The sequence below is a fragment of the Aulonocara stuartgranti genome (assembly GCF_965226115.1).
Source record: "Aulonocara stuartgranti genome assembly, chromosome: 6".
NCBI lineage: Eukaryota > Metazoa > Chordata > Actinopteri > Cichliformes > Cichlidae > Aulonocara > Aulonocara stuartgranti.
In genome coordinates, this window is record NC_138944.1 from 11014972 (window position 1) to 11039606 (window position 24635).

General features: G+C 39.6%; 2 protein-coding genes across 4 annotated transcripts in view; both read left to right on the plus strand.

Annotated features, from left to right (window-relative positions):
- The first annotated feature begins 27 nt into the window (after positions 1 to 27).
- LOC309708977 (complement C3-like) overlaps positions 28 to 24635 on the plus strand; it is a 28041-nt gene continuing 3433 nt past the window's right edge. Inside the window, exons 1-39 of one of the 3 annotated variants that reach the window (XM_082537384.1) lie at positions 28 to 126; positions 2125 to 2320; positions 2440 to 2602; positions 3203 to 3297; positions 3529 to 3617; positions 4298 to 4380; positions 4492 to 4579; positions 4692 to 4797; positions 4950 to 5070; positions 5165 to 5280; positions 6066 to 6212; positions 6601 to 6700; positions 6840 to 6934; positions 7056 to 7247; positions 7370 to 7525; positions 9906 to 10035; positions 10257 to 10325; positions 10574 to 10771; positions 10865 to 10985; positions 11070 to 11158; positions 11246 to 11385; positions 12450 to 12662; positions 13831 to 13894; positions 13982 to 14071; positions 14218 to 14424; positions 14574 to 14649; positions 14790 to 14949; positions 15115 to 15210; positions 15657 to 15807; positions 16442 to 16527; positions 17070 to 17147; positions 17259 to 17414; positions 17639 to 17701; positions 17825 to 17906; positions 18025 to 18073; positions 18187 to 18277; positions 18375 to 18464; positions 18569 to 18671; positions 18808 to 19082. In XM_082537384.1, coding sequence (XP_082393510.1) covers positions 53 to 126; positions 2125 to 2320; positions 2440 to 2602; positions 3203 to 3297; positions 3529 to 3617; positions 4298 to 4380; positions 4492 to 4579; positions 4692 to 4797; positions 4950 to 5070; positions 5165 to 5280; positions 6066 to 6212; positions 6601 to 6700; positions 6840 to 6934; positions 7056 to 7247; positions 7370 to 7525; positions 9906 to 10035; positions 10257 to 10325; positions 10574 to 10771; positions 10865 to 10985; positions 11070 to 11158; positions 11246 to 11385; positions 12450 to 12662; positions 13831 to 13894; positions 13982 to 14071; positions 14218 to 14424; positions 14574 to 14649; positions 14790 to 14949; positions 15115 to 15210; positions 15657 to 15807; positions 16442 to 16527; positions 17070 to 17147; positions 17259 to 17414; positions 17639 to 17701; positions 17825 to 17906; positions 18025 to 18073; positions 18187 to 18277; positions 18375 to 18464; positions 18569 to 18671; positions 18808 to 18869 — 4485 coding nt within the window. In that variant the 5' untranslated portion in view covers positions 28 to 52 and the 3' untranslated portion in view covers positions 18870 to 19082. Of the gene's footprint in view, positions 127 to 2124; positions 2321 to 2439; positions 2603 to 3202; positions 3298 to 3528; positions 3618 to 4297; positions 4381 to 4491; positions 4580 to 4691; positions 4798 to 4949; positions 5071 to 5164; positions 5281 to 6065; positions 6213 to 6600; positions 6701 to 6839; positions 6935 to 7055; positions 7248 to 7369; positions 7526 to 9905; positions 10036 to 10256; positions 10326 to 10573; positions 10772 to 10864; positions 10986 to 11069; positions 11159 to 11245; positions 11386 to 12449; positions 12663 to 13830; positions 13895 to 13981; positions 14072 to 14217; positions 14425 to 14573; positions 14650 to 14789; positions 14950 to 15114; positions 15211 to 15656; positions 15808 to 16441; positions 16528 to 17069; positions 17148 to 17258; positions 17415 to 17638; positions 17702 to 17824; positions 17907 to 18024; positions 18074 to 18186; positions 18278 to 18374; positions 18465 to 18568; positions 18672 to 18807; positions 19083 to 24635 lie in introns of those variants that run through there. The other 2 variants (XM_082537382.1, XM_082537383.1) reach the window with 2 other exon arrangements.
- LOC309708978 (uncharacterized protein) lies at positions 20656 to 24330 on the plus strand. The gene is made up of 2 exons (XM_082537385.1): positions 20656 to 22498; positions 22795 to 24330. The coding sequence occupies exons 1-2, from the start codon at positions 21098 to 21100 to the stop codon at positions 23311 to 23313; spliced, it is 1920 nt and encodes a 639-aa protein (XP_082393511.1). The 5' UTR covers positions 20656 to 21097; the 3' UTR covers positions 23314 to 24330.

The window sequence follows — 24635 nt, forward strand, 5'->3', positions numbered from 1 at the left end:
AAGGATGCCGCACGGCCACGGTTTACTTTAGCAGCAGAAAAGGGTCGGGATAATGAGGAGGACTCTGCTGCTGCTGGCCTCTCTGGCCTTTGCTTCTCTCACTTCTGTGGCTGATGGAGCCTCATTGTAAGTAGACCTGCTGTACTTTTACACATTCCCAGTAAGGTTGAATTAAGGGGCGACCGTGGTTCAGGGGATTGGGAAGCTCCGGTTTGATCCCCCTGCTTTCTCTGTCCTGGTCTTTGTGTTCCTGTTGGCTAGAGGGGCCGATGGAGTGATATGGCACCCTCAGGGCAGCTGTGGCTACAACTGTAGCTTGCTTCTACCAGTTTGTGAATAAATAGTGGCATTGTAAAGTGTTTTGGGTGCAATCCAATATTATGATTAATCATTTCATGCATGAATTATGACAACCTCAATCAGGACTTTTTCTTAATTATTTTTATTCATCTTTTCATGCCTAAAGATGAATTAGAATAATTCATCTTAAGAAAAAAATCCTGATTGAGGTTGTCATAATTCATGCTTAAGAAAAAATCCTGATCAAGGCTATCATAATTCATGCAAGACAAAGTTAAATAACAATAATTACAATGAAACACGCCATACAGCCATACAGTAACTTTAAACAACCAGTGGGTGACACGGTATGGACTGACACATCAGTATCCAATGTACTGGTTTATATGGAAGTATACCATCAACACTGACAGAAATACAAGAAAACAGCCTTTGAATAGCTGTCCACTGTAGTGACCACTATGAGTGAAAGGGTTAATTCATGCATTAAATTAAATTAAATTAAATTAAATTAAATTAAATTAAATTAAATTAAATTAAATTAAATTAAATTAAATTAAATTAAATTAAATTGTCTGTGAAGGTCATCACAGACCAGTCATCCAGGTCATCATAGTCTAAGGAGCTTGGAAAGAAAAGCATCTGGACTTCTTTAAGTTGCTTGAAGATGTTTCGCCTCTCATCCGAGAAGCTTCTTCAGTTCTAAGGTCAAATGGCGGAGAGTCCCACATTTAAAGCCAGTTGGAGTTTCCCCCCCAAAGAGGGACAAAAAGACCCCTGATGATCCTCTACCTAATCACATGAGCCAAGGTGTGAAAACAGGGTGTGGGTCACAATCAGCCAGGGTTTCGGGTGAGCTCATTGTGAAACCTGGCCCCACCCTATCATGCGATTTCCTGAGGTCAGATGGCCCAGGATGTGAGTGGGCGTTAAGGCGTCTGGGAGGGTATTCAAAATTGGATTATAGATGGCAGGCAGTTGGTGTCGTAAACCACCGCCTCTGTTCAAAGATGGTCGCTCACAGTGACCAGTGTAAAGGAAGCACTCAAAACATGCAGTTATCCTAATTGGGCGTTCATAAAGTCAGCAAAGAGGCACAGAAAAGAAGATCAGACACCAGCTAGGGAGGATAAGAAAGACAGACGCAACAACATTGTCAGACATCAGGCTGCAATGCAACATTTACATATAAAGCATTTAAAAATGTGAGCTATTTTTAAAATAATTTTAAGGGTCCCATAGGAAAACAGCTGGTAAATACTTTTTTGTTATAGTCTTCAGTCATAAAACCTTTATAATAATAATAATGGATTTATATAGCGCTTTTCAAGGCACCCAAAGCGCTTTACAATACCACTATTGATTCACTCTCACACACTGGTGGAGGCAGCTACAGTTGTAGCCACAGCTGCCCTGGGGCAGACTGACAGAAGCGAGGCTGCCATATCGCGCCATCGGCCCCTCTGGCCAACACCAGCAGGCGGTAGGATAAAGTGTCTTGCCCAAGGACACAACGACCAGGACAGAGAGACCAGTGATCGAACCGGCGACCTTCCGGTTACAGATGCGATTCCCAACCCCCTGAGCCACGGTCGCGGTCATTTATTATTATACAATAAATACGTGAATAAAAATTGAAAACTTAATTGTTTTAAATAATTAAAAATAATTATTTCAGCAATTATTAACATGTTTTTCATAGTGTCTAAAATGAACATATAACATAATAAATAAATAATTTATTCTTTAGTCAGTAACAGCATGTGTTTATCTACACAGAGACTAAAATCATTAACATCTTTCTATGTTACCACCACTCTGCAGGCAAGTGATGTCTGCCCCAAACTTGTTGCGGGTGGGAACTGCAGAAAACATCTTTGTGGAGTGTCAAGACTGCACTGGAGGAGACGTTAGGGTTGAAATCAATGTGATGAACCATCCAACCAAAACTAAAAGGCTGGCAACAACATCTGTGACCCTCAACAATGCAAATAACTTTCAGCAGCTTGGGAAAGTAACGGTAAGTTGAATTATTTGTTTACTGTATGATAATATTGTTGTTATTTCTATTTCATTAAATATTCAATTATCATTGAATGTGCCATCCAAGTCTTTATAGACTTTTCATACTGGTTTCAGATCCCTGCAGGAGACTTCAGTAAAGATCCCAACGCGAAGCAGTACGTGTACCTACAGGCTCAGTTCCCCGACCGCCTCCTGGAGAAAGTCGTCATGGTTTCCTTCCAGTCTGGTTACATCTTCATTCAGACAGACAAGACCCTTTATACACCAAACAGCAAAGGTGAGTCTACCGCTACCTCATGACTGAGAAACAGCACACACAAGGGTAGTTCTGTGGTGACCCACTAGAGGGCTCCACTCAAACCCAAGCTTAGAGGAGGGGTTTTTGTTGTGTTTGGGTGCGATGTGCTCAGTTGATGTATGGAGGTGAATAAAGCTGGAATGGAAAACTAGAGCTCCCGTGTCGTGTGTTCCATGCTTCCATAGTTCTACCTTTATTTTATTTAATACAGATTCAATATTTTTTCAGGGCCATTCAATAAACTTAATGAAACATGGTGCTGCTCCAATAATTTAGTTTTGAGTTTGAGACAAAAAACTGCTTGTTACAGTAATTATGTGGCTATGGCATCACCTTACACAAATTAGAAAGCTGCTTTGTGTAGTCCATGCAGTCCCTTTGAAAAAGGTTTGATAATTATTTTCAGTGAAGATTTGAAAGGAAAAAAAAATCACATATTTCCCTCAGTTTGACTAAGACACATTTTAAATGAATGACCTTAAATGAAATTACTAAACTGAATTTCTTGATTAACTATTCCTCCCAACATGTATACATCACTGTCCGAGCAGCAAAAATAACATCTTCTCTTCCCTTCAGTTCATTTCAGGATGTTTGCACTGACACCCCAGATGGAGCCTGTAGAGAGGGATGAAGCAGCCCAATCTGATCCTTCCATTGCCATTGAGTTTGTGGTATTGTGTTTTATTCTTCATGGGCTCAGAATTGAAAGTGACATTATGCAAGGAAAACAAATATTTTATTTGCAAAGAAACAAAACAACCAAAATACATCAACTTTGTCTTGAATTTTTTTATATTGTCATTTACATATTAGTTTGGAAACTAATACACTGTCCAAAACCACCACTAGCAATACTAGTGCACTAGCATTGCACTGTTAATAGTGGTTTATTTTTTTTCCAGACACCTGAAGGCATTGTTTTACCACTTGATATAGTCGCTCTAAAATCAGGTATTCATTCTGGAGATTTCCAGCTTGGTGAAATTGTTAGGTGAGTATTATTATTATTACTGTGATTATTATTATCATTATTGTGGCATGTGGGGAGTGGCTAGTTATCTCCCATCATGCCTTTCGAATATGTGTTTCTGTTTAAGATGCTCGTTGTTTTTTGTTTAAGTTTATGTGACTCTTATCTGTTCGCTTAACTGTTCTTGTTGATGCTGCAGTATAAATTCACTGACAGTTATTGTTGATGGAAAGAATTTAGAACCATGACTCAGTTCAGGCATGTAGTCATTGACCATCTGAAGCACAGTGTAGTATAGCTGAAGTGTCCAATAAAGATCTCCCCCTATCTAATTTCTGTAGAACAGTAAGTTTAACTTTTGCATGGGTGCTTTGCTGTTAAGAATACTCAGCTGGCCTTATTATTATTATTATTATTATTATTATTAGTGTATATTATGAAGGGTAGTATGTGCTACATTGATTATTTTTACTATATAATCAATCATGCATAACTTATACACTTCCATAATTTGGCAATTGTAGTCTAATTAGATCCTATGTGTAGAATATAGTCTGCAGTATGATTAATGTGCTGCCTTCAGTTTTATAAATGCTTGGACTATTTGATTGATTAATATATATCTCTCTCGCAATCTATGTGTGTGTGTGTGTGTGTGTGTGTGTGTGTGTGTGTGTGTGTGTGTGTGTGTGTGTGTGTAGTCCTGGACTGTGGAAAGTGGTGGCAAAATTCCAGAGCAACCCACAGCAAATCTATTCTGCAGAATTTGAGGTCAAAGAGTATGGTGAGCATCCCATTATCTGTACAGTACCTGCACAACATTTCTTTACTGTTTTTAAATGTGCCATACAAATAGCAATTTGAACTTGACAAAGAAAATATTTTAATCTTGCAGTTCTTCCCAGTTTTGAGGTGAAACTGACACCATTAACACAGTTCTTCCACGTGAACAGCAGAGATTTCACCGTCAGAATCAAAGCTACGTATGTAATTGTTTTGTGGATTTAAGTAGTATATATGTGATCGTTTGTTGTTACATTTTGACCTGGGTTCGAACTGGTTGTTAACAAGCACAATTTTATTTCATGGTTTAAGGTATCTGTTTGGTCAGGAGGTGGATGGAACAGCCTATGTGGTATTTGGGGTCATCAAAAAGGACCAAAGTAAGCAGAGTTTTCCAGACTCTCTTCAGAGAGTGCCGGTGAGCCCATATTTATACTTAAGATTTAGCCTTTCCATATAAAGCAATGCTGACATAAGAGTTTAAATACCTCCTACTATTCAGAAACTGTATTATTGTGCTATAAGTGTAGAACATATTTTTACATAAACATTGTCATGTTGCTGAATTAGATTGAAAATGGTGAAGGAGAGGTGACACTGAGGAGGGAACACATAACAAAAGTTGAGAGGGACATCAACAGCCTTGTAGGGGGCGCCATATTTGTATCTGTCAGTGTGCTGACAGAAAGTGGTAAGAAAAAAATTACTGTTTTTTGTTTTATTTTTTATGAATCCTGACAATTTTTGGTGAGTATGTATAATTATTTTCTTGTACCCTGTCACAGGTAGTGAAATGGTGGAGGCCGAGCTGAGAGGTATCCAGATTGTTACATCACCCTATACGATCCACTTTAAAAGAACTCCAAAATATTTCAAGCCAGGAATGTCCTTCGATGTTGTGGTAAAGCACTAATTTACATTTACATAGTCTGATATAATATTACACGGTGAAGTCATAAATTTGATATGTCAGTTGTGTCATTTGAAGAAATTATAATTGCTTTACAAAGTGTCATGATCAGTGTTGGTCAAGTTACTTGAAAAAAGTAATCAGTAACTAATTACTGATTACTTATTTTCAAAAGTAATTAATTACTTAGTTACTTAGTTACTTTTTAAAAAAACTATTTACAACCTGAACAGGTGATAAAGCAATAGATCTTTCAGCTCAATTCTACTTTTTCTACATAATCCATCATACAAAATGTAATCAAATGGAAAAGTCTCTTTTTAAAACTTGTTTTATTAGTTTTAATCTTTTAACTTTATGCATCAAGCAAAAATTAAAGTATATGTAACATTCTCTGACTGGAAGAAATTTGTTTAACATTTAAACCTATTTTCTGCACATTCCAGCACATTAAAAAAAAATAGTTTTTTGTGTTTACACTCAGTCTTTCAAATAGATGCAAGTGAAACACAGCAGAAAATAAATAAAATGAAAGACTAGCGGTCCTGTTGCTCTATTTTCACCTGTAAAGCAGCAGCGTTCCTACGGGAAAGTAACGGTAATCTAATTACCGTTTTTGCAATAGTAATCCCTTACTTTACGCGTTACTTGAAAAAAGTAATCGGATTACAGTAATGCGTTACAAGTAACACGTTACTGTAACAATGCTGTTTGTTACAAGTAGCGCGCTACTGCCCATCACTGGTCATGATTCAGTTTCTCTTGTCTGATGTTAGGTTGAAGTTTTAAATCCTGATGAAACACCAGCAGAAAACGTTCCAGTAGTGATTAATCCTGGGGCAGTCAGGGGATTCACTGCAGCTAACGGCATGGCTCGGCTCACCATCAATACAGAAGGAAATGCAGCTGAGCTGAGAATAACTGTAAGTTTAAAGTTCTGAAAAAGCTATAAAAAGAACCCCCAGCAACAAAAACAACACTACTTCCACTACTACTGCAACTACTTAGAATAAAAACAAGAATGACAGCATTAAAAATAACTTTTAATAATAATAATAGGGCAGCACAGTGGCTGCCAGAATGCTATTTTGGATTGTTCTGGCTCACTTTAACGCTTGCTCACGCAAATGCTGCCCTCAAGCAATAAAGATTATCACTTACTTATCACTTAATTTAACTTGTTGCTCATTGGTTATGTATGCTGGGCTTTAATTACAGGTCCTGACTGATCCTTGTATACTTGCAAATGAAAGCACATGAATGTTTGTCTTATGCTTAGTATGGCTTATGTGTGTGTGTCTTTAATTACAGGCAGTGACCAATGACAACATTCTTACACCTGATAAACAAGCAAGAGCAGAGATGACAGCAAGACCGTACCAGAGCAAGACCAGGACTTTTATCCACATAGGTGAGAAAAATCTTGAAGAAGCATTGCATCAAGTAAAAGAATAAAGATTGTTACTGTAGGTAGAAGTGGAAGTATACTGTGTGAAACAGGCACTAAAAGATGTGTTCAAACTATAACATTTATTGAAACATATTTGCAGGTGTGGATTCAGCTGAGCTGAAAATATCAGACAATCTAAAAATCAACCTCAATCTCAACCAGCAGCCAAATCAAAATCATGATATCACATATCTGGTGAGAGACGTATTTATTTGTTTTTGTATATATAGCTATTTTTTCTGCAACAACTGGTCATAGTACATACATGTGTGCTTAAGGTGTTAGGTATTAATATGCAAATCTTTCATTTCCCCAGATCCAGAGCAGAGGTCAGCTAGTGAAATACGGCCGTTATAAGACAAGAGGCCAAGTACTGATTTCCCTGATACAACCAATCACCAAAGAAATGCTGCCATCGTTCCGCATCATAGCATACTATCATACAAGTTCAAATGAAGTGGTATCAGACTCTGTTTGGGTGGATGTAAAAGACACCTGCATGGGCACTGTAAGAGACTCAAGAGCTGTGAAAGAGTGAATCTTTACAGCCAAAATGCACAAATGTTACTCATTTCTACAGTAGTGCTTATTTTTTTAACATATACAAATTTGCATGTCACCCTCACTTAGCTGAAACTGGAATCCTCACGACCTGCTCCAGCCTATGAGCCTCGCAAGATGTTTAGTCTGAAAGTCACAGGAAATCCAGAGGCCACAGTGGGACTGGTTGCAGTTGACAAAGGTGTCTACGTCCTAAACAACAAGCACCGCCTGACACAGAAAAAGGTCATTTCTCAATTATTTTTTGCTTTTTATATTTTGTAAATTGTTTAGCTACAGTAAACAAATTGCACATATTGGATTTCATATTAATTTACGTATTGCATACATTCCAAAAATGTCACCTCTCTGATGGGGAAGGAGGCTGAGTTAGTGCGTGAGGTTGAGAGGTGCCAGCTAGGTATAGTCGGGGTCACCGCAACACATGGCCTGGCTCTGGAACCATTCTCCTGGAGAGGGGCTGGACTCTGTCTCAGTCTGGAGTTGCCTCGGGTGAGAGGCGTCCGGCTGGGGTGGGTATCTTGGTATCCACTCGGCTTGCTGCTGGTATGTTGGGGTTTCTTTCAGTGGACGAGAGGGTTTGTTCCCTTCGCCTTCGGGTCAGGGAACGGGTCCTGACGGTCGTCCGTGCTTGTGCGCCGAGCGGCAGTTCAGAGTACCCAACCTTCTTGGAGTCCCTGAGTGGGGCACTGGAGGATGCTCCACCTGGAGACTCTGTTGTCCTACTGGGAGACTTTAATGCTCACGTGGGCAACAACAGTGAGACCTGGAAGGGCGTGATTGGGAGGAACAGCCTCCCAGATCTGAACCCGAGTGGTGTTTTGTTATTGGACTTCTGTGGAAACCACAGTTTGGCCATAATGAACACCATGTTCAAACATAAGAGTGTTTGAAGTGCACGTGGCACCAGGACACTCTAGGTCACAGGTCGATGATCAATTTTGTAATCGTATCACCAGACCTGTGACCATATGTTCTGGACACTCGGGTAAAGAGAGGGGCTTAGCTGTCAACTGATCACCACCTGCTGGTGAGTTGGATCAGGTGGCGAGGGAGGACGCTGGACAGACCCAGCGCACCCAAACGTACAGTGAGGGTGTCCTGGGAACGTCTAGCAGAGGCCCCGGTCCACGAGATCTTCAACGCACACCTCCAGCAGAGCTTCAACAGCATTCCGAGGGAGACTGGGGACATTGAGTCCGTGCTGGAAAGGAGAGTCCATCTGTTAGTCGAACCTCAGATACAGGAGGACCAATGCGGTTTTCGTCCTGGTCGTGGAACACTGGATCAGCTCTTTATCCTCTAGCATGGGATACTCGAGGGCGCATGGGAGTTTGCCCAACCACTCTACATGTGTTTTGTGGACTTGGAGAAGGCATTCGACCGTGTCCCTCGAGGGGTCCTGTGGGAGTTGCTCCGGGAGTATGGGGTGTCTGGCCCATTGCTACGGACCATTCAGTCCTTATACGACCATTGCAAGAGCTTGGTCCGCATAGCCGGCAATAAGTTGGATTCGTTCCTGGTGCGTGATGGGCTCCGCCGGGGCTGCCCTTTGTCACCGATTCTGTTCATAATTTTTATGGACAGAATTTCTAGGTGTAGCCAAGTGGCGGAAGGCTTTCACTTTGGTGGTCTCAGGATCTGCTTTTCTCAGATAATGTTGTCCGGTGGGCTTCATCAGGTGATGGCTTCCAGCTTGCCTTGGAACGGCTCGCAGCCGAGTGTGAAGCGGTGGGAATGAGAATCAGCACCTCCTAATCTGAGGCCATGGTCCTCGGCCGGAAAACGGTGGAGTGCCCACTCCGGGTCAGGGACGAGACCCTGCCCCAAGTGGAGGAGTTTAAGTATCTTGGGGTCTTGTTTACGAGTGATGGGAGAAGGGAGCCGGACATTGACAGACGGATTGGTGCTGCCATCGCAGTGATGCGGCCTCTGTACCGGTCTGTTGTGGTGAACAAACTACTTACCCATTTACCAGTTGATCTACGCCACTACCCTCACCTATGGTCACGAGCTGTGGGTAGTGACCGGAAGGATGACAAGGATGCCTCCTGGGCACCTCCTGGGCGAGGTTTTCCGGGCATGTCCCACCGGGAGGGGGCCCCGGGGCAGACCCAGGACATGCTGGAGCGATGATATCTCTCGTCTGGCCTGCCGAACACCTTGGTGTTCCCCCGGATAAGCTGGAGGAGGTGGCTGGGGAGAGGGAGGTCTGGGCTTCTCTGCTTGGGCTTGGGCGGAAGAAAATGGATGGATGGATACGAAAAACCTGAAACTTATTATGTTGTTACAGCATGTTAACCTGTGCCTCAGAACAACTATGCCTAGCTGGGACATACGCCAGACGGCCCGTAGGTCCCCAGTTTTATTTGTTGCTCTGAGGGTGTGTAGAGAGGAGGACAGATTATTGTGACTCTAAAATAAAAAAAAACCTAAAAATATGACGGTGAGTTGAGTTTAATGTAATAATTTACAATGTCAACAAGACATTTTTTTATTTTTTAGCCCTTTTTTTTTTTTGATTTGTGAGCCATATTCGAGTCCTCTTATTGTAAGTTTACTGTTCAATTTACATTCTTGTATGTTTTTGTACTTTAACCTGTAGGTGTGGGACATAGTAGAGCAGTATGACACAGGCTGCACACCTGGTGGAGGAAAGGACAGTATGGGTGTCTTCTTTGATGCTGGGCTATTGTTTGAGTCCAACACTGATGCAAAGACCCCATATAGACAAGGTGACAAAGCAACAGAGCATCCCACTCTTTTACCATTGTCTAATACTTTTCTTTCGGCTTCACTGTTAAACCCTTGAAGAATGATGATTATTTCTGTCATGTTTTTGAACAGTCCAACAAAAAAGGTTGTGTTATATTCTTCCTATTTTAGTAACACAAAAACCAAATTCAGTTTCAGGCTTGTTTGATATGGTATATTTTGTCTGTGTTGCATTTTACAGAAATTAAATGCCAGCCTGCGAACAGAAAGAAACGCAACGCTGCTGTAATGGATGTCAGAAGCAGCTTATGTAAGTATATAAATATAAATATATGTATATACACATGAATAACCACATATTAATTCATAATTTCACACATATCCCAGTTTTTACTTTTGACAGTCTATGTATTAGTCAACAGACAAAAAGAATTTTTTTTATTTTACGGTTTTGACTTCATTACAAGATTTTCTGTTTACAAAAAGACATATTTAAAAATATATGTTTTTAACTTTACAGTAAATCACAGTTCTTATACTTTCTTCTTTACTTTTCAGTAAAAAATTATACAGACCCAGTAGAATCTGAGTGTTGTCTGGATGGCATGAAGGAAACCCCCCTTTCATACACCTGTGAGGTCCGCAGCGAGTACATTGTTGATGGTCAAGGCTGCCGTGATGCTTTCCTGCGCTGCTGCAAGGCAGTGGAAACTCTTCGAGCAGAGAAGAGGGAGGAAGACCTCAAACTGGCTCGCAGTAAGAGATGGAAACAAAATGGGAAGGGGTTATCTCATTCATACTATGTGTCATAAAATTCACAAAATTATATCATTTTTAAACAAAATCCAGGTGAAGGAGAAGACAACAGTTTCATGGACAGCAATGAAATTGTTACTCGCACCAATTTCCCAGAAAGTTGGCTCTGGTCTGATATCAAATTGCCTCCTTGCCCTAGAAACACACCTAACTGGTGAGTGACTGTAAATCACAAACACATATAAATGAAGTTACATCTTAACATCTCTCAGACTGTAAACATTTTTCTATATTTCAGTGACACCACATCATTTGTGAGAAATGTTCCTTTGCAAGATTCAATCACAACCTGGCAGTTCACCGGCATCAGTCTGTCAAGAACTCACGGTGAGGATTCAGTGACTAAAATATGTTTTTTTTTTCGCCTTCCCTTTACTTTTTTATTTTTATTCTTTTCTGCATATTTTCTTTAAGGAATCTGTGTGGGTGATCCATTTGAAGTCATTGTCAAGAAGGATTTCTTCATTGATCTCAGGCTGCCTTATTCTGCTGTCCGTGGAGAGCAGATAGAAATTAAAGCAATCCTCCACAACTACAGCCCTGATCGAATCACTGTAAGTACAGAACCACAGTAATTACTGGACTGAAACACAGTGGTGTTCAAAAGTGTCGTCTTGTGAGTTTATCATGTGCATTTTCGTGTTGTGTTCTTAAAATCATTTTCATTTTCATTTGCCAGGATGATTACATTTCCTTAGTTAAGGTTGGCTTATCATAATTCATTTATCATTAGAGATGGACCGATCCGATATTACGTATCGGTATCGGTCCGATACTGACCTAAATGACTGGATCGGATATCGGAGAAAAATAAAAAATGTAATCCGATCCATTAAATATCACGAAAGCACCTCACAAAACTTGCAACACGCCGCAACTCACCTCAGAACGTTAGCATGTCGGAGCAGTATGCATCACGTGATAGAGCGGCTGTGGCATGCGGGACCTGTCGGTGGTCTGGATAGCATTTGGAGCTTCGCTAGCAACCTGGCATTTCATCTCCGACAAAGTTATCCCCGAGAGAAGTAAAGCAAGTGTGTAAGTCCATCTCTGAATGTTTGTAAAGCATTCCTGCGTTAAGCTTAACGAGCGACTGCCTCTCGCTCTCCGGCTGCTACTTCAATCGTGAAACTGCTTAATGATCAGCTGATCGGCTTTTCTGTTGCGAGTCCGTCTTTGTTTTTGGCCCACTTTGCACCAGAAAGAGGAAACCAGCGGCTGAACAACAGCAGCACGTTTAAGCTTGATCAGCTGTTGTTAGAATGTATTTAATATTACTTTCTACTCGAGGATCTTTTTCTACGTAGCTGACGCTGGTAACTGTGCAGGGGCGGATCTAGCAAAGTTTAGCCAGGGGGGCCGATAGGGCATTAACAGGGAAAAGGGGGCACAAAGACATACTTTTCTTTCTTATTCTCATTTAAAATGTCTAGCTTTTAATAAATAATTATCTGACACACAAAGTTTTAATTTGATGTAAAATGAATAGAAGTCAATTACTGTATATAGTGACTATAAAATCTCTGTATTTATTCATGATCTTTGTATTCTTCCAGTTCGAAATACCATGTTTCAATCTCTTCTCCAACTTTGTCATTGCTGTTTTTCTTTTATAAAGGTACGCATTGATTTGACTGAGGAGGAGCATGTGTGTAGTTCAGCTTCCAAACGTGGTAGGTATCGCCAGGAGGTCACTGTTGGGCCCGAGACCACACGATCTGTACCTTTTGTCATTATTCCCATGAAGGAGGGAGAACGGCGCATTGAGGTTAAAGCAGCTGTTAAGGACTCATATCTCAATGATGGAGTCATGAAGATGTTGCGGGTGGTGGTAAGAAAACCAATGTTTGCTATTTGGATGCCCAAAAATATGTTCGTTATCAATTCCCTATTAAATAAAACAAAAATGTTTTTTCTTATCTGAATGTGAACAGGCCATTTAAAATTGGTAGTAATAAAATAATTTGAAAGTTATTGTTTGTTGAGGTTTAGGCACAAAAAGGAACAGACAGAAACAATAACTGGAGTCTGGCTCAATCCCAGACCAAACATCAGACTGATAATTTTGTAGACTAACAATATGTGCTGAACTTTTGTTCTAATACTACATGATTATCACTGCCAAAAGAATGTCCCTTAATAATCTTAGAAATGATCAAAATATTAACAATAATCATACTCATCAAATGCATTTTTAGTTCATTGCTTTTTTGTGTCTATTTTGTAAAAAAAGGATTTTAGTTAAAGTGTGACTATAGGAAGATGAAGAACCAGTACAGTACTCCAATCAGTACTGAACAGCAAACTGACAAAACCTAGCCAAAAGAAAAACTACTTATGATAATGTAGGTCAGTTTTATCCATATTTTACTTCTAAAAATCATGGTCATCATCAATATTGACATATATTACTGAAATGCGTTCACTGTATTCATTTGAGAGAAATGTTACATTTACAGTCACATGTAAATGTTGTTTAGTAATTATGCATAAAAATGGATAACAGTTTAGTTGAAATTTAAATAGAGCTGACAGTTCAAGCTAAGTCAGTATTTGTGGTTTATATATTGTGATTTTGTAAAGGGTTTTGGCTTCATATTAATATTGATAATGTTATATTTTATGAATTTAAAGGAAAAACACTCTGTGCATATGATAACATTGTAAACCACTACAGTCACTTAATTATTCTCAGCAGCACACTTTCAGTATCTATTGCAACTACAAAGTACATATTTTATAGCTGCAATAGTAAGTTAACTACTAACATCATTCGCATTTTTGCTGCTGTGGCTACTTCTCTCACACATCGAGAGAGGTTCACTTCACACATCAAGCCTGCAAAGTTAAACTGAGTTTAGTCATAAAGGCTGCAGTTAGGCTGAGAAAGACAAACTGTTGAGGACTTAATTTAATTATGGATTTATTTCCTGTTTTGTAGCTACTGCACTTTTCTTTGCTAAAATAATAATGACTTCCAATGTTTGTCTGTTTTCCAGCCTGAGGGCGTACTGGTTAAACATCCAAAGATCGTGACTTTAGATCCTGTTAAGAAAGGAGAAAGTGAGTTTATCTATTAAAAAGCTAGATTCTAATTATTCAGTCAAACCCTGATTTTCACCTTAATAAAACCTTTTTTTCTCTGTTTAGATGGTGTACAGAACGAAGTTCTTAACAGTGGAATTAAAAGCAAAGATTTGGTTCCAAACACACCTACTAGCACACAGATCTCTGTGACAGGTGAGAAATATTTAATATTTATGCAGTTTATGTGATTCAGTGGCTATATCACCCTGAAGCTTCTATTATATATTGTTATTGTTGACATTCGGGACTGACTACCTTAATGGGTGTTGTGAACCTTTTTTGTATGTGTATGCATGCAGGGAGAGAACAAGTATCTCAGCTGGTGGAGAATGCCATTAGCGGAAACTCAATGGGTACTCTAATCAGACAACCCTCGGGCTGTGGAGAGCAGAACATGATGTCAATGACCCTGCCTCTTATTGCAACCTTGTATTTGGACAAAACCAACCAATGGGAAACTGTGGGCTTTGCAAAACGTAATGAAGCTCTCCAACATATAAAAACTGGTAGGCTCTCACAGATGTACATAAATTCTTTGGTAACACAATAAACACACAAAGCTCCTCAAAATTGTTTCTAATTGATAAGAGTCAGATGCAAGTTGAATAGCAGTGAAGTAAAAAGATTGTTTTATTTCTTTAATTGTTTCATCAAGGTTACACAAACGAGTTGGCCTTCCGTAAAAAGGATGGATCGTTTGCTGCATTTCCTTCTCGCCCAGCTAGCACCTGGTGAGGCACCCACAAACATCCATGAATTCATACATAATATTTTGCACATGCTGCTTTAATTTCTGATTTTGCAAAGCCAATTTATAGTAAGGGCAAATAAATTATATTAAGGTATTGTATCCCCTCTTCCTGTCTATAAGGCTGACTGCCTATGTTGCCAAGGTGTTTGCAATGGCCCATCATCTGGTTGCAATACAAGATAATGTAATCTGTGATGCTGTCAAGTACCTTATTCTCAAAGGACAACAACCTGATGGTGTTTTCAAAGAATTTGCACCTGTATTGCAGTCAACAATGAATGTGAGTGCACTGATTTCATTAATACCAGTTCTTCATCTATACTTAAAATACAAAATGGCTTATAACTAAATGAGAAACCAGTTATACAACTGCCAATCAGCTTTTATAAATATTAAAAACTGTTCTGTTAGAAATAATAATAATATGTTTGTGCTTCATCTGTAGGGTGATGTGGCCGGCTTAGATTCAGACGCCTCCATGACAGCTTTCTGCCTCATTGCAATGCAAGAGTCACGCTCAATATGTTCCGACACTGTCAATGTGAGTATTTCACCTGCAAACATTGTTGTTACAAAGTATCTAAAATGATCAAACCGTGATACTTTCTATTGCACTTGCATTGAAGATTTAAACCACAGACCAGCAAAAACAGACAGAATTAAATTAATCTCACAAATATGTTCTCTGGTCATGTCTGTATGAAGATCTTGTAAATTATAGATTGATAAAAACATAAAATATTCAGACTACACCTCTTCATGACTTGGATATACAAAAGCCTTAATTCTGTTGCATTGCTCATGTTATACTGAGTGGTCCAACTCTTAATTTTAACTTTCTCAATTAATGAGACTCGAGAGGCTCACAAAAGGACGAAGAACAAATGCTCCACATTCCAAGATAGTATAGTAATGTTATATTTCTTTATGTTTTGTTTTCCTGTCACTCATTATCTGCCTTTTTTTTCCCTTTTTTCATCTGCCCAGAGTCTCCCAGGCAGTATAGACAAAGCAGTGGCCTACCTGGAGAGGCGCCTGCCCAGTGTCACCAACCCTTATGCTGTGGCTATGACATCATATGCACTGGCTAATGAAAACAAATTCAACAAAGAGACCCTATACAAGTTTGTTTCGCCAGGTTTGTACAGACAGACAGACACACACACACACACACACACACACACACACAGAGTTGAGACTATATAAATGTTTACAAGATCAGTAAATGTAAACTATGATCCTTACTGTTTCAGTTCATTGCAAAAAAAAAAAAAAAAAGTGGAAAAACTGTACTATGTTCATGAGGATTTTTTTCTAAGTCTTAGTTAAATGAATAGTCTGGTATTTTCAGTGCTTTTAAATTGCTGCCCTGTCCTTCTCTAATACAGGTCACATAACCATAGGCTAAAATACAATAATTTTTTGGCGTTAATTGTTGGTGCAAATGGACTCAAGATGTGAGTTCCTCTTGGGTCACATCAGAACAGGTCCAGTGATAGCGACAGTGAGTTTATTTACAGTAAAGTTACAAACAAAGATGACAACAAAAGGAATTGTCAGTTAGTGTGTCCAGGGTTGCAATATTTACAGATCCACAGGAACTCTCTTTACAGGGGAAACTCTCTCTCTTAGAAACTCACTAAGGCGCAACCAAGCGCAGAGATGATATGTATCTTCACATTTTTACTATATTCACAAATTTACTACTGAGGTAGATGTGTTCAAGATATATTATAGTAATAAAAATGTACTTGTGTGATTGTGTCTGTCAGAGCTATCTCACTGGCCTGTACCTAGAGGGGGCATTTACACTTTGGAAACCACAGCTTATGCTCTTCTTGCTCTTGTCAAGACTCAGGTGAGCATGTCTAAATTATATCATCCATCCATTTGCTTCCGCTTATCCTTTTCAGGGTCGCTGGAGCCTAACCCAGCTTAGGGTGAGAGGCAGGGTTCACCCTGGGCAGGTCCGTTGCAGGGCTAACACATAGACAGGGGACAACCAGTCGCACTCACATTCAATCACACATTCACACCTATGTTCAATTTAGCATTTCCAATTAACCTAACCCCACCACCCCAACGACATGTGGTCATTGAAAATTCATTCTACAGTATTAAAATACCATCGGACCATTCCAGAGTACTCGAATTACCATTTATTTAATGTAAATTTCTCCATTTAGTTTTATGTTGTGTTATTATTGTGTGCAAACACAAATGAAAACAAATAAGACATTGCTTTGTTATGAACTATGAAAAACATTGCTGTTTTCTTCCATTAGGCAAGTTTCTGGACTGGATTTTAATTACAGAAAGCCTAAAACTCCGAAGTACCTTTGAAAAACGTTTTCCATATTTTTTTGAACTCTACTCTTGTCCTTTGCTGTTTTAATAAAGAACTTGGAAGATGCCAGACCTGTTGTGAGATGGTTCAACACACAACAGAAGGTGGGAGGAGGCTATGGATCAACTCAGGTAACACAAAACTTCCTGTCAATCAAGATATCATAGGCAGATATTTTATATATATTATCCCACCTTATAACCTTTGCCTTTCTTTATCTCCCCCACTTTTCTTCTCTCCAGGCTACTATAATGGTCTATCAAGCTGTAGCAGAGTACTGGATCAACGCTAACGAACCACAGTATGATCTGAATGTGGACATCAAGTTGCCAGGAAGGTCGGCACCTGAAAAGTACAATTTCAATCAGAACAACCACTATGCCACAAGAACGTCTAAGGTGAGAAGAAGCAACACAAACACAGTCACTGCTAGTGTTTCTGTCTTTTTGGCAATCCATCTCACCACTCTGCAAGCTTTTTGGTCTATTTCCTTTTCCCTGTCTAACAGACATTCAATGCAATTTAAATTCAGTCGGTGGGAGCAAAGTGAGCTTATCTCTGTTTTTTTCTCATAATATCTACAAACACATCTTTGTGTGTTTGTACATATTAATCCCAACAGATTAACGATATAAACCAGGACATCACAGTGACTGCTAGGGGAACAGGAGAAGCAACAGTGACAGTAAGTTATCTGTTAGTTGATCATTTCAGAATCCTAGACAAGGCTTTTTAAACCTTAAAAGAACAGTATTACAAAGACTTATTTATCACACAATATAAAAACACACTTTTTCTGATGCAACAGTTGGTATCACTGTATTACGCTAAGCCCAAAGAACGGGAGAGTGACTGCCAGAATTTTACCCTCAAAGTGGATCTCGTAGAAGGTACTTTGATGTCCTTTATCTCCTCTTTTTATTTTACTTATCTCATTAAATCTGTTTGCTTCAGTTTATGGCATTTTATTTGTTTGTGCTCATTTTTTCTTTTTCCTTATTCTTTCAGAAAAATTAAATGCAGATGAAAAGATATACAAACTTAGGATAGAGGTCATGTAAGTACAATATAAACTACACTTTAGAAATAGTTTTGGCTTAATTGGATTTTTTTGTTCCCGTCCATTTAACTCTGCTGTCATTTGAATCATTCTTATCATTCTCTCTACAGGTATAACAACAGGGATCGTGATGCAGGCATGTCAATCTTGGATATTGGCTTACTAACTGGTTTTGCTGTTGAAACAAAAGACCTGGATTTGGTAAGAAGAGACACCCACATTACGTTATGTGGTTACAGTTAAAGAAAAAAATAAGACCTCTTAATGTTTAAAAATTGGCCTTTTTGTGTGTCTCTAGTTGTCTAGAGGACGTGGCCGCACCATATCAAAATATGAGATGAACAAAGTCCTGTCAGAAAGAGGCTCACTCATCATTTACTTGGACAAGGTTGGAAATCACACCAATCTTTCTCCTTATCCCCCCTTTTCCCCTTTACCCTGGTGTTTATTTATGTTTTTCACTTTTGTGTGTGTCTGTATTTCAATTCCCAGGTTTCTCACACACGACCAGAGGAAATTGCTTTTAGGATCAAACAGGAAATGCCGGTGGGCGTCTTACAACCCGCAGCCGTATCTGTCTATGAATACTATGAACGTGAGTTTTATAAACATCTTACCTTTGTTACCTTCAGGTGTTCCAATAAGCACCTAGACATGCAAACTGCTGTCTGCCAAGCAGCTGTACTTTTCTGACTACATTGTGCCAAGTCTAAAGTTTGGTTGTTTGTCAGGAGTTCCAGATAAAAAAAGACAATTTCGCACTCCTAACTTTGTGGCAACAGTTTGGGGATGAGAATGTTTCAACACACCGGTTTTGCACTATAGTGCACAATGCAAGGTCCATCAAGACATGGTGTAACAGCAGTCTGGCGAGGAAGGAGCAGCTAGCAGGTCCAGCGGGCATACTGTGTGGAGGTTAGCCAGATAACTCAAAGCCAGTCAGTTAAATCAAACAACAGACCTTTATTTGACATTAGCAACATAAGCCCACACAAGCCAGGTCTCCACTGCTTTACTCTGTCCGTACATACATGTGCGGGGATGGGTAGATACTAGAGATGGCACGATACCACTTTTTTATGTCCGATACCGATACCGATATCATAAATTTGGATATCTGCCGATACCGATATGAATCCGATATAGTGTTTTTTAATCAACAAAACTGTTTTTTAAATATCTTGCTGCATTTTGTATAAGTTCATACTCAAGTTTAAAACAACAACTACACTAAAGCTATTCTGTTATACCTGTATACAAAAAAAATATTTCATAGTTCAGCAATACTGATCAATCTAATAAACTTAGACCTACACCATCCTCCCTATTCTGGTATTTTAAAGAGTACTTAGCGTAAATATTAAGCAACCTAACTAATAGGGTTCCAACTCCCAGCAACAACAAAAATAAATAAATAAAAAATAGGGAACCACCCCTCACGCGCCACCTCATGATGCTTAATCGACGTAATCAACCTTAATTTGATGCAGTGTGAAAAAAAATGAACAGAAATCAATTATTTTTCAAGAAATATTAAATAGATTCAACATCTTTCTTCAACAAAATTGCAGACTGCACAGATGGTACCTTCCCAAAGGAAAAAGTACTATAGCTTACTAGGGTATATATATTAGACTTAATAGTCACTATATACAGTAATTGACTTCTATTCATTTTACATCAAATTAAAACTTTGTGTGTCAGATAATTATTTATTAAAAGCTCGACATTTTAAATGAGAATAAGAAAGAAAAGTATGTCTTTGTGCCCCCTTTTCCCAGTTAATGCCCTATCGGCCCCCCTGGCTAAACTTTGCTAGATCCGCCCCTGCACAGTTACCAGCCGTCAGCTACGTAGAAAAAAGATCCTGGTGTAGAAAGTAATATTAAATACATTCTAACAACAGCTGATCAAGCTTAAACGTGCTGCTGTTGTTCAGCCGTTGGTTTGCTCTTTCTGGTGCAAAGTGGGCCAAAAACAAACAAGAGACACAGACTCGTGACAGAAAAGCCGATCAGCTGATCATTAAGCAGTTTCACGATTGAAGTAGCAGCCGGAGAGCGAGAGGCAGTCGCTTGTTAAGCTTAACGTGGGAATGCTTTACAAACATTCAGAGATGGACTTACACACTTGCTTTACTTCTCTCGGGGATAACTTTGTCGGAGATGAAATGCCAGGTTGCTAGCGAAGCTCCACATGCTATCCAGACCACCGACAGGTCCTGCATGCCACAGCTGCTCTATCACGTGATGCATACGTTCTGAGGTGAGTTACGGCGTGTTGCAAGTTTTGTGAGGTGCTTTCGTGATATTTAATGGATCGGATTACATTTTTTATTTTTCTCCGATATCCGATCCAGTAATTTAGGTCAGTATCGGACCGATACCAATACGTAATATCGGATCGGTCCATCTCTAGTAGATACCAATGCCAGTGTTACAGGCCCCACTATGATGGGCGCGTAGCCAGATTACGATCCTGTAAAACAGGAGAGAAAGTGAACACAGGAGACACGCTGCCGTTCGCCTGGTCAGTCTTGCCAGAATGGAAAACTTACGGCCAGTGTTGCCAACTCCTCAGCAGTGTTGGGACTAACGCGTTATTAAGTAACGCGTTACAGTAACTACGTTATTATTGCGGTAACGAGCACGGTAACTAGTTATTATGCCAAAATCAGGAACGCGTTACTCGTTACTGGGATTTAGATAGGGTCGTTACTCGTTACTTCGTGTGTTGCGTTTAACTTACCTCGGAAATCGGAACACGAACCTGGGAATAATGTCACACTCGAGTAAACGGTGTTCTGGTTAGCCTCGTTGGAGAAGTCTGGATTCCAATATGGCGACGCCCTCGAAAACGCTTGTTTTGCTAGCTCTCTACAAAAACAAATTACTACTACACATATGCAGGTCATCTGCAGTCCCGAATTTCTGAGTCCCGAGTACAAAGGAAAGCACCACGACTGCAGTTTCCGTGCTGGACGTAAAAAGGGCACGTGACACTGTGACGTAAGCTACAATCATGGCGGCAGTCGAAGATGGTCCAGGCATGTGTTTTCTCTCCTGGAAATATTCACATTATTTCTCCTTTGTGTTGGAAAAAGACAGGAATATTGTCGTGAACTGTACTCTCTGTGGAGGTTCTAAAACTCTTTCGACATCAAAGACTAGCAATTCTAATCTGATGAAACATCTTCAGAAACAGCATGCATCTACCAACTTAGTTGAAAAAGAACCTGAAGGCAACGTCGGTGACTCTAGCTCCGTTGATGCTATTCCAGCAAAACAACGAAAGCTTGATTTCGGACAGCCTGCTGCACAGTCCATCACCCAGCCCCAGCTACACAGGCTGATTGCCAGGTATGTTGTGGAAGACATGAAACCCATCTCAACGGTTGAGTCCCATGCTTTCAGACAACTGATTAGTCATATACCTGTGCGAGGGAGAGCTGGGAAGGCACCATCCAGAAAGACATTTTCCAGTTTCCTAGACCAAGAATATGCCAACATGGAGTCAGAGCTCAAAAATACACTTGACATGGTAGAATACATCTCCACAACAGCAGACATTTGGACTGTGCATAATAAAAGTTTTCTTGGTGTGACCGCGCATTGGATAAATGCACAAAACATGAAACGTGAGAAAGCAGCGCTGGCATGCAGGCGATTTATGGGTCGACATACGTATGACAGTATTGCATCTGAGCTGGACAACATTAACTCATCTCATGGCCTATCGTTTAAAATCACATCAACTGTAACGGATAATGGCTCCAATTTTGTCAAGGCTTTTAAAGTGTACCAGCCAGCACCTGAGTCAGATGACTCTGAATCTGAGGAGGATGAGGTGACTTTTGTTTCAATTGGGGATGTGCTGCAGAATGCTGCTGATGATGCTGATGATGCAATTTCTTTACCGCCACATCAGAGATGTGCATCGCACACAATGAATCTTATCTCTTGCACTGATGTGGAGAAGTGGCTATTGTCTGAAGCTGCAACAAAAACCATCTACAGAAGTGCCACCACAAAATGTGCAGGGCTGTGGAACAAGGCCAGTCGTTCCACAGTGGCTGCTGAGATTGTGGACGACATTATTGCAAAGAAGCTACTAGTACCTTGCACAACAAGGTGGAACTCGTTCTATTATGCTCTGGAGAGAATTTCAAAGATACCTGTGGTGGAGCTGAACACAATCTCATCCACATTACAGTTGAAATGTTTCAATGAGAGGGAGCATCAGTGTATCAGAGAGTACTGTGCAGTCATGAAACCACTTACTGTGGCACTGGACATTCTTCAAGGAGAAGACCATTGTTTTTATGGCACACTCCTACCCACACTGGAATCGCTAATGACCAAGACTCTGGCTATAAAAAATGGTCTGCAAATTCTTGTTGGGCTACCAGATACAGTTGTCCAGGTAAGAGATGATATTTTCATTTGTGTTTATCTTTAATGAAATGTTTTACTCAATTGCTTTTTATATTGTGCTGTGCTGTTCACATGCAAGTGAATGCTGTTACAGTTACAGATACTTAACCCCAATAAATAAATAAAATAAATACAACGTAGTAAAATACACACTATTTACAAATTAAAATACATTCTATATAAAACTACAGCATGCTGTTAATATTTAATTAATTTAATGTTGAAACAATGCATACTTTCTCATGCAAAAATGTTTTTTGCACTTTTACTGTGTCGTTATTACAGGCAGTCAAAACAAGGTTTGCACATGTCCTTGGAAGTGAAGATGCTTTGCTGGCTGCTGTGACACTACCAAAATTTAAGCTTCGTTGGCTACATGACCAGGCGCGGAAGGACCTCGCAAAGGCACGTCTGCTGGTAGAGTGTCGAAAACTTCTCCCTGAGCAAGATCAGCTACAACCAGGTACCAGCGCCACCAACACAACACAGCACGCGGGTTCTAGCAAAGAGGATGAGTTCTTCTCCTTTGAAGAGAATGAGGACATATATGCCACTGCTGAAGGTGAGGTAGCCGAGTACCTCAAATCAGGAGCAACAGGGTTAGACTCTCTGAATCATTTCCCAATGATAAAGAAACTCTCTCTTAAACTTAATGCAGCTACTCCTTCAAGTGCCCCAGTTGAAAGGCTTTTCAGCCTGGGAAACCTGATTCTCACTCCAAAGAGGAACAAGTTGTCTGATCATAAGTTTGAGAAGCTTCTCCTCTTGAGGTACAATCGTTGGTTTGATGGAAACCAAAGTTGAGTAGTGCTCATATGATGATGATGTGTTGCCTTCAGTGGTGCTCTACAAGGTAAAGTAGGGTTATTTCCAAGTGAAACTTGGGCTTCTGAAGCACTTAAAATACCATTATATTTTATTTATCTACATGGCCTGTATGGAGGCAATATTATTTTGGTTTGACTGTTTATGAAGCTGAAAATAGTTATTATTTATTTTATTTCTGTTTGTGGGGCTGAACATACTTGTAATTAATTTTATTTCTCTTCTCTTTCTCTGAAAATACTTTTATTACTGAACATGAGGTCTCCAGTTGGTGGAATTCAGCAGTTAAGTTTACAAAGTTAAGTTCAGTTAACCTCACCGTGTTTATGTTAAATCATTTTTTGCACTACATGTTTTTGCACTTTGATACCTACTTTGATACCTACAGGTCCTAAATTGTCTGAGGTACAGTTTAATGTTGGCACTGCTAAAAGCATACTTTCTGTCCATTTAAATGGCAAAAATAAATATCTTTCAAAAGTTTCAACACACTGTATGTTGTGTTTTGTGATCCACTGCTTCTTCCTAGTGATTCTACGTACAATGATTAGACACTGCTGTAACAACCCGAGAATGATGAGTTTGCATTTGTAGAGGGTTGAAACATTAGAAATAGATTAAAACACACAGATAAAAAAGTGACACATAAAACAAACTTTGTTAATTTCTAATTTAGTTTCATTCATTTCATCATTGACTTGCACTCGCACTACTACACTGCCATTTTAACTATTTTAGGTTCAGGCCATTAGGTGGCACAGTGTACTTGTGGCTGGATAGTGCTAACATGTAAGAAAGCTAGAAGACTGGCATCCTTGCTGGGTATCCAGTTAGGGAAGCAACACATTAATAAGAGAATTCTGGGTAAAACCAAAGTTACTTTCCCTAGTAACTAGTTACTTCGAAAGTAACGAGTAACTTGAAGTAACTGAGTTACTTTTGAGAGAAGTAACTAGTAATGTAACTGAGTTACTATTTTAAAGTAACTTACCCAACACTGCTCCTCAGTAAGGAAAATCACTATTGGGTGTCCTAAAAGTCGCTAGAAGTCGCTAAATGACGTCATCGCCTAATTTGCATAATTGGTCATGCTGATCTAATTGTAACCTATTTTGTTGGAGAGAGAAATAACATCGTGGAAGAGAAATAAAGTGAGTAAAAAACGTCCTAAATGCATTTAGAGTTTATTTAGAACTACAAATTAAATTTATTTTAGCAATTATTGTTTTTTTAATGTCACAATTCCAACCCTGCTCCTTTACCCGGGCTTGGACCCGAAATAGGCACTCTGGTGGAGTTAC